Here is a 9,631-nt window from a genome sequence, read left to right on the forward strand (position 1 = left end):
TAAAACATAATATGAAGACAGTAAAGCATATATAAAATTATAAATTAATAAAAAAGAGTGAAGCTCAAGACCCTGGCTCTTCAACTTCAAGAGGGCCTAAGTAGGCTACCACAAAGCATCTTTAAACATTTATTGACTTGCAATATATACTTCCCTGTAATCAAACATGTAAGATTGTCAAATAGCAAGGGTGCTCTCTCTCTCTCTCTCACTCAGGCTGCCTTGCCACATTGGAAGTACAAAATCATGTGAAATTGCAAGGGAATGAAGCAAAGAAAAAAGTTGGAAAAGAAGTGAAATAGAAAAAGCACACTTGTGAATAAAATTTTCTGAAATATGTGAGTTCACCTCATCATGCTTCCTCATGGTTGCTTAGGATCGTTTGCGGTTACCATCCTAGAACAAGTTCTTCACACTGAATGATTTCAGGAATGTGTTTGACCATGGAGTGATCTTTCCCTCCACAACTTTGTATGCTTTCTATCAACTCCTTCGACATTCTTAACAAATAATGATGTCGAGTGATGTTGATTTGTTGAATCCCAAGAGGCACCCTCTTCATCTCCTTGCACCCTTCGATGTGTAGGGTTTGAAGTTTGGGCATTGATGTCTCCTTCACCCACACATTTTCTAATCTTGCAAGTCTTATAAGAAAGAGCTTCTTTAGCTTGGGAAAACCTTCTGATATGTTGCATCGTAATTCCTTTCCATCGTAAGCCTCATAGAGGTAAAGATGCACCAAATTTGGCAACGATTAGAGCAAAGAAAATGGATCTTGGCTTAATCTGGAAAAGGCCAGATCCAACCTAGCGAGGTTGCTGAGGGAGTCGATCCAACAGAGCAACTCATTCAGACGTGCATCTATTTGGATATCTTTAAGACGTCTTGGTGGGTGCAACAAAGATTCCAGTTGAAGAGGCTCTTCCTCATCAATACCGGCTACATGGAGTGCAAGCAGGTCTTTCATATTTGCAATGGAGGCACAAAGGTGACTCCCATGTTCCCTTCTCACCATGAATATTGCAAGATTTTCCAGTTTGGTCAAGGTACTGATACCTTGAACAATCTATGTAGTAGCATTTATGCCTGAGGGTTTTTGAAGGTCTGTAACCATGTATATTCCCTTCGGCGTTTCATATCCCACCAATTTTCTTCAAGGTATTAAGAAATATAACAAGCAGAAAAGCACATACATTATGCAAGCTCTTCATCTTTGATGTTTCCTCTGGTAGACTTTTAATTGGGGTTTCTCGGATATCTAACGTTTGTAGGTTGTGGAGCTTCCCGAAAGAGCTTGGGAGTCTCCTGATATTAGTAGTGCGAGGCAGGTTCAGGTACCTCAAATGAAATAAATCACCCAGAGCATTGGCAGTTCCTAGAATGCCTTCTAGATCCAACACCCTCATCAATCTAAAACAGGAAAGCATGGTAAAGAAAGAAGAAGGCATGACACGTTTCTCACACAAGAATAGGGAGCGAAGATGTGATGCACTTTGATTGCTCAATAATGAATACTTATAAAGCATGAAAAATAACAAAAACATGCTCATATGGGTAAAAAAAACAAAATCTTCTTATAGGAACCAGTCCAAAAATACTTCGAATCGGTCTGAAATGGTCCCAAACCGGGCATCCAAAGGTCTGAACCGATTCAAAACCTAATGAACCGATATTTTCATGAACAAAAGTTCATACAACCCTATAAGTGAATGCCAAAATATCCTTGTATCTTCATAGATTTATGAAAAACAAGGTCTTAGCATCTCAGAATCAGTGAAAAACTGTCAGTCAAAATGGCTCTTAACTGGTCCCCCAAAAAGTCAAATTGTTTCCTAATCCAGATCAGATGTAAATAGTATCGGGACCATGTTCTAGATCTGAGCTGATCCAATCTAGATCTAGTATCCAGTCAAAACAGTATCCAGATAAGTCATGAACCATATGAATCTAGATCTCACCCGGTCCAAATAGGATCTGGGTCATCTGGATCAAATCCAGACCCAGATCCTTGATGGGTTTGCATCATAACTCGGTATAACTAGATCAGACTAGACCCAAAACTTAAATGGGTCTAGTACGTACCGATCCAACTGGGTCATGATCCAACCACATGTTCGGATTAGACCCAAATTTGGATCCTAAATAGGTCTGGGTCTGATCCGAACTCACACATCAAATCTGGATTCGAGCATCACAATGGTTTCAGACAGACCTGATCCAGCCAAATTACATAGGATCGGGTCTGCCCCCGGGTCAGATCATATACCATCCTTTATCACAAGAACGAGTCATGGAGATAAACACTTATGTATGAAATGTCATAATTTCATGTACTATAATATAATTCATTTTTAGTGCCTTAACATGTTAAGATTACCTTTATGAATACATTGGTATCTTGCCTATTTTAATTGATCGTTTAGTATTGTTATTCTTTTATTCTCTCTAACAAGATGAGAGATGATGTATGCAAAATCAACAATGTACAAAACCATAGAAAAATCAATTCACGAATGTGATCACATAATATATTATCATATATAAAAAGGAATAAAAAAAACCATAGACAATATCAAATACAAAAGCGTGCCTGAAGACGTCATAGAGTGCAAGTGTAGGTGCTTGGCATTTTCTTCAGCCGATGACACTTAGGCCTTAAGTCAACGATGAGCAGGACCTTGAACTCAAATGAACCCAATCTAAGCTAGGCTAAGGCAATGTTCTCTCATCATAGCCCAGCCAGACCCCCTTTATACAGTGGTAGTGGAGGAAAGAGAGGTGTTAACCTCCTCCCACTAAGTCATTATTAGCCTCCACTACTCAGTCCACTAAGTCATTAGTGTTAAACCAGGCCACCCAATGGGTTAGACCCGGATCCATATATCCAACAAAGACTGCATTGGTAAAAAACAAAAAGTTGCCTGTCATTTCTTGAACATTCCATACTTTTGGAAGAAAACATTCAGAAGTCACTGTCCATTGGACTCTCAGTCACTCACTGGGTGTGCGAGTGCCTGTAAGTGGTGGGCGTCATGAAAGCTTGGGTGTTTGGTGACTCCACACAAAGTTTACCAGGCCCATTAAGTGACCCAATTTTCGCCGAGGGTACTTCATCATTAAAAAAAAGAAATGCTTGTTTATGGCATGACAACCATGATTTACCATGACATGGGAGGGTGTCAACTTATCCGGTTTACCAGGATCCAATCCACACCAAACCCTATAGGGTCTGAGTATGGTGATAAATAAGAAGACACGATTAAGTTTTGGGTCCGGATCTGAAGGTCCAATTAATACATGGTCCGGGGTATAGTTTGTGAAATTTTATACCAAACTCAGCCCCGACCCGAGTTCCAATTAAGACACACAATTTTTCAATGTAAAAATGATAAAAAAAATACTGTATGACCCGGGTGTGGTTTATGTAGGTCTTAACAGGTCGGAGTATGGCTTCTCTTATATTGGGTTCAATTAGACTCAAGTCCAGACCCGATACCATACCCAAAATTTTGGGCCAGGTCTGGCTGCACTTGGTTCTGAACCAAACCCTACCGATTGACACCCCAAATTGGTTAGGGTGGTACTTGATGTAATACTGTGGAAACCCATAGATGAAATAGATTTTTAATGGAATTATACCCGTGGCTTGCTTGGTGGGTGTCCTTTTGGGGTTAAGGCACACACCTTGGTTTAATTTCTAAGAAGAGGGCCCATAAGAGACCCCCGTTTCTTTCCTCGTCATTAAAAAACAGTATGAAATTTCATACCAGAGCTATTCTCAAAAAAAAAAAAAAAAGGAAATTTGGATCAACCTGAAAAGGAGCTCAGGCTGTATTATTTCAGACCAAGTTTCAAACTGGATCTGAACTTATTCACCGAAAAAGAAAACACCTAGCTATCTCATAATTTGACCACCTCATAAAACTATAACATCTGAACAGCTTGTGAATTAATGAAAGAACACAGGGACTGCATTTATTTCAACGATAATATACATCAAACCTTCCAATGCCTTAGAGAATATCAAAGCACAAATTCAGTTTTTACGGTAGTATAAATATGCTAAATATCAGTACTTTAAACACTCAAGAGTACTATAAAATGCCAAATCAAGACATTCTTCATTGTCATACAAAACATAATACGAAGACAGTAAAGCATATATAAAATAATAAAAGATAATGAAGCGCAAAGACCCTGGCTCTTCAACTTTAAGAGGGCTTAAAGTAGGGTACCGCAAAGCATCTTTAAGCATAATTATTGGCTTGCAATATATACTTCCCTGTAATCAAACATGTAAGATTGTCAAATGGCAAGGGTGTGGTCTCTCTCTCTCTCTCTCAAAAATCATATGAAATTGCAAGGGAATGAAGCAAAGGAAAAAGTTGGAAAAGAAGTGAAATAGAAAAAGCACACTTGTGAATAAAATTTTCTGAAATATGTGAGTTCACCTGATCATGCTTCCTCACGGTTGCCTGGGATCGTTTGCGGTTACGATTTCAGGAATGTGTTTGACCATGGAGTAATCTTTCCCTCCATGCCTTTGTATGCTTTCTATCAGCTCCTCCGACGTTCCTAACAAATTAAGCTGTTGGATTGTCTTGATGTGTTGAATCCCATGAGGCACCCTCTTCATCTCCTTGCACCCTTGGATGTATAGCTTTTGAAGTTTGGGCAACGCTGTCTCCTTCACCCACACACTTTCTAATTTTACAAGGGCTCGAATAAAGAGCTCCATTAGCTTGGGAAAACCTTCTGATATGTCGCACCGTAATTCTTTTCCATCGTAAGCCATCATGAGGCAAAGACTCACCAAATTTGGCAACCATTGGAGCAAAGAAAATGGATCTTGGCTTAATCTGGAAAAGGCCAGTTCCAACCTAGCAAGGTTGCCGAGGGAGCCGATCCAACATGGCAACTCATTCAGACGTGCAAATATTTGGATATCTTCAAGAGGTGTTGGTGGGTGCGACAAAGATTCTAGTTGGAGATGCTCTTCCTCGTCAATACCAAATACACGGAGTGTAAGCAGGTCTTTCATATTTGCAATGGAGGCACAAAGGTCACTCCCATGTTCACTTCTCACCTTGAATATCGCAAGATTTTTCAGTTTGGTCAAGTTACCGATCCCTTGAACAATCTCTGTAGTAGCATTTATGCCCGAGAGTTTTTGAAGGTCTGTAACCATGCATATTCCCTTCGGCATCTTACATGCCACATACTGGTATTTCAAGGTAAGGGGAAATAAAATAATCGGAAAAGCACAAACGTAGTGCAAGCTCTTCATCTTTGATGTTTCCTCTGGTAGACTATAAATTGGGGTTTCTTTGATATCTAACGTTTGTAGGTTGTGGAGCTTCCCCAAGGAGCTTGGGAGTCTCCTGATATTAGTGCGACGCAGGTTCAGGTACCTCAAATGAAATAAATCACCCAGAGCATCGGGCAGTTCCTCAATGAGAATGCGTTCTAGATCCAACACCCTCATCAATCTAAAACAGGAAAGCATGTCAAAGAAGGAAGAAGGCGTACATTCCTCAAACAAGAATAGGGAGCGAAGATGCGATGTACTTTGATTGCTCGATGAAATGCCTTCATGACTGTCATTGTGGAGTGACAAACGCCTAATTCTTTCATTAATCCTTGAACTTTTTGTTGTTAAAACAGTGCAAAAGTTCTGATTATTTGATATGGATATAACTAATTCACGCAAAAGGTCATGAATTCGGCATGATTTTACTCCAAGTTCTCCTACCTTCCATCTCACAGTTTGGAGTAAGTTCCTTTGTATAAGCTCGTCAAGGTACTGCTTCCCTACCTCCTCTAATGTTATACCCTCTTGGTTTTCTACGAGGCCCTCAGCCACCCATAGTCTGACCAGCTTATTTGTTTTGATTAAATAATCCTCTGGAAAGACACCACAATACAAATAACAAGATTTAAGGTACAAGGGTAACTCCTCAAAACTCAAAGAAAGGATTGAACGCACTCTACCCATACTCGAAGGCTCATCGACATCATTGAACTTTGAACTAAGGTTATCATGAACAATTCTCCATTCATGTTCAGATTTCCTTTTGTGCCACATAATACCTCCTAAGACTACAATGGCAAGAGGTAAACCGTCGCATCTTTTTACCAAATCGCTGCATACTTCTTTAAGATGCGGAGGACAAACGTTTTGAGGCTCATCTCTGAATGCCTTCTTACAAAATAGGCTCATTGCTTTTTCATGAGGTAGGGGTTGTACGTGGTGGACAAGGCTCTTCAAACGAACTCTATTTTCTATTGGGCGAGTAACATCGTTTATGCGAGTTGTGATCATGACTCTGCTTCCACGCACAGTGTTTGGTAATGCAAATTGGATTTTTTCTAAATCAATTGAACTCCACACATCATCTAACACAAGAACGTACCTTTTATTTTGAAGGTAAAAAAGGAGTGTTTCCTCGAGACTTGAAATGTCCATCTTCTCTATGCCATCTGGACAAATCTCTTCCCTTGACTTGTAAAAATCTCTTATGCAGGATACTAGAATCTTTTCAGCATCGACGGATTGGGAGACAGAAACCCAAGCATAACAGTGAAAGTGTTTCCTTACTAATTTGTCATTAAAGACTTCCCTTGCTAGGGTAGTCTTTCCTGAACCTCCCATCCCGACCAGAGAAATTGGTGTAAGTTGTTGGTTTCCCCCTGTCAACCACCTTATTACTTTTGTGATGTCTGGGTCGATTCCCACCAAATCTAGTTGTTCATCATGAGGCGCTTCTCGGCGACGTTGGAGCCCTCCAAAAGCAATTCCTTCTTGCAATTCCTTGAAAGAATATCTTTTTTGTCTTTCCTTGAGCCTCAGCACTTTGACCTTGATGGATCGCATTTCTTTTGCAAGTTTATGACGTGAGGAAGAAACCTTTTTCACTAAGGCCTTAACCCCACTTGATTGTTGTCCTCCGAATTGAAGCAGAAACTCATCGAGGACGTCCTCGATATCATATGCAATGCCCCTCACTTGTTTGACCCACTCCTTTATACCTTCTTCACCATCCTTCCTTCTATCAGCGTCCTTTAAGAAGGCTTTCATGCTTCTCAATTCCGTCTTCAATTCTTCCACTTCATGTTCAACTCCTTTCAGCAATTCCACTTCTCCCACCACCAAGGCTTCCAACTTCTTGAGCAGGTACTCCACAGCAATTTCAGCCATCGATCAAGCTCGTCCTATTCCCCGATTTCACTCTGCACCTCTCTTTTTTAAAAGCAATGTGTGTCTGTCCCTAGGCTCGCAGTGGTAGTGAATGGAGAGCCACTCATTTTATACTTACGAGCAGAAATGGGTACGATCTGCATGGATGGGAGTGCCTTTATCACTTTCCATCCGCAATCAAAGACTGGTCTGGGTCAATATATTAGTACTCGCCAAACTGTACATACACACTCAATTTGCTAAAATATTCCTTAAAGATGGGCACAACCCATATAATTCAAAGAAAAAGCTTCAAAAATGTCTCAGATATCAAATTTCACTAATTTTCTAAATTTTTTTCACCACAAAAACTGTTTTCCTTTGGCAAGAGTTTTTACTGTCCTCCTTTAGTTGGCTTCCATGAGACAAAAACTTTTTTGCTGTTAGATCATCAAACCATAAAAGTTTTTGTCGTTCTTTTTTTAGTCTAGACAGTAAAAACATGTTGCCATCAAATCACTACAACAACAACAACAACTACGCCTTCATCCCACGATATGAACCAAAAAAGAAAATCATTCTGGGTCTTCCACGTGAATCCTTCTCCTGCAATCATTTTCTATCCAATGCCATGTCCTCGGTGAGGTTCAAAGCATTCATATCCTTTCCTATCATCTCCATCCAAGTCTTCCTAGGCCTACCCCGACCTCTTTTAACTAATATATTTTCTCATTTCTCCATCCTTCTAACTGGAGCATCATTAGGCCTTCGTCGAATATGTCCAAACCACCGTAAACGATTCTCTCTCATCTTATTTTCAATGGGTGCAACGCCTACCTTCTTACGTATCTCCTCGTTCCGAATCTTATATTTTATTGTATTTTCACACATCCATCTAAGCATACGCATTTCAGCTACACTCATTTTTTGAATATGATGTCTCTTGACAACCCAACATTCCGTACCATATAGTAAAGTTGGCCTAATAGTCGTCCTATAAAACTTTTCTTTCAACCGCAATGGCATTCTACGATCGTACAACACTACAGTTGCACTTTTTCATTTCATCCACCCAACCTTTATCCTATGATTTACATCTCCATCAATTTCTCCATACTTTTGAATGATAGATCCCAAATATTTGAAACAATCATCCACCGGTATTTCTTGCTCCCCAAGCTTCAATACACTCCCATCACTACTTCGTTGCTTACTAAACCGACATTCCATATATTTTGTCTTACTCTTACTCAACTTAAGACCTCTTGCTTCCAATGTCTGTCTCCATAATTCTAACTTAGCATTAACCCCAGCACTGGACTCATCAATCAAAACAATATTATTAGCAAACAACATACACCACGACACATTTTCTTGAATTGATATCGTAAGCTCATCCATCATTATAGCAAATAGGAAAGGGCTTAAAGCAGATCCTTGATGTAACCCAACCGTTATAGGAAAATTGGTTGTCACCCCTCTACAAGTGTGGACATTGGTTACTACTCCTTCATACATATCTTTAATTATACTAATGTACTTGAGAGAAATACCTTTCTTCATCATTGTTCACCAGAGAACGTCCCTAGGTACTATATCGTATGCCTTCTCCAAATCAATAAAAACCATATGCAAATCTTTGTTCCTCTCTCTATATCTCTCAATAAGTTGTCTAAAAAGATGTATAGCTTCCATAGTTGATCTTCCAGGCATAAAACCAAATTGATTCTTCGATATCATGACAACCTTCCTCAACCTAGACTCAATCACCCTCTCCCACAGTTTCATAGTATGACTCATGAGTTTTATACCACAATAGTTTATGCTATCTTGTATATCACCCTTATTCTTATATCGAGGCACCAACGTACTCTTCCTCCACTCATTAGGCATCTTATTTGTCCGCCAAATCTTGTTAAAAAGATTTGTCAACCATTCTAAACCTTTCTCTCCCAAGCATTTTCAAGCCTCGATAGGTATACCATTTGGGCCCACTGCCCTTCTTGATTTCATTTTCTTCAAAGCCTCTGCAATTCCTTTCTTTTGAATCTTACGCATGAAGTCACGATTCATCTCATGAAAAGGAATGGAGAAGTCTCTAAGATCCTCAACATGACTTTCATTAAATAGCTTATCAAAATAATCTTTCCATCTCTCCTTAATCTTCTCATCTTTGACTAAAATCCTTTGAGTTTCATCTTTGATACATCTAACCATACCCAGATCCCTCGATTTCCTATCTCTCATCTTTGCAAGTCTATAAATATCCTTCTCGCCCTCTTTGGTATCCAACTTGTCATAAACCTCCTTATATACCTTATCTCTTGTGTTTCGAACTACTTTTTTAGCTTCCTTCTTTGCTATCATATACTTCTCCAAATTCTCATTATCATGACTCTTACTTAGATTTCTATAACACTCTCCTTTAACCTTAATAGCTAATTTGACATCCTC

The 9,631-nt window shown here is 39.4% G+C and overlaps 1 protein-coding gene across 1 annotated transcript; it reads right to left on the bottom strand.

The window, feature by feature from the left end:
• Window positions 1–388: 388 nt before the first annotated feature.
• LOC149812663 (disease resistance protein RPM1-like) lies at window positions 389–7,198 on the bottom strand. The gene is made up of 3 exons (XM_089992269.1): window positions 4,470–7,198; window positions 1,194–1,410; window positions 389–718 (listed from the first exon to the last, which is right to left on the bottom strand). The coding sequence occupies exons 1-3, from the start codon at window positions 7,196–7,198 to the stop codon at window positions 389–391; spliced, it is 3,276 nt and encodes a 1,091-aa protein (XP_089848395.1).
• Window positions 7,199–9,631: the final 2,433 nt, after the last annotated feature.

This window comes from Nuphar pumila, chromosome 16 (assembly GCF_984573655.1).
Source record: "Nuphar pumila chromosome 16, dmNupPumi1.hap1.1, whole genome shotgun sequence".
Lineage (NCBI taxonomy): Eukaryota > Viridiplantae > Streptophyta > Magnoliopsida > Nymphaeales > Nymphaeaceae > Nuphar > Nuphar pumila.

Coding starts and splice junctions, on each gene's coding strand:
- LOC149812663 (XM_089992269.1), bottom strand. CDS start 7,198: ATGGCTGAAATTGCTGTGGAGTACCTGCTCAAGAAGTTGGAAGCCTTG. Junction 1,411..4,469: donor GCAAACGATCCCAGGCAACC/GTGAGGAAGCAT, acceptor TTCCTGTTTTAG/ATTGATGAGGGTGTTGGATC. Junction 719..1,193: donor AGATGAAGAGCTTGCATAAT/GTATGTGCTTTT, acceptor TACCTCTATGAG/GCTTACGATGGAAAGGAATT.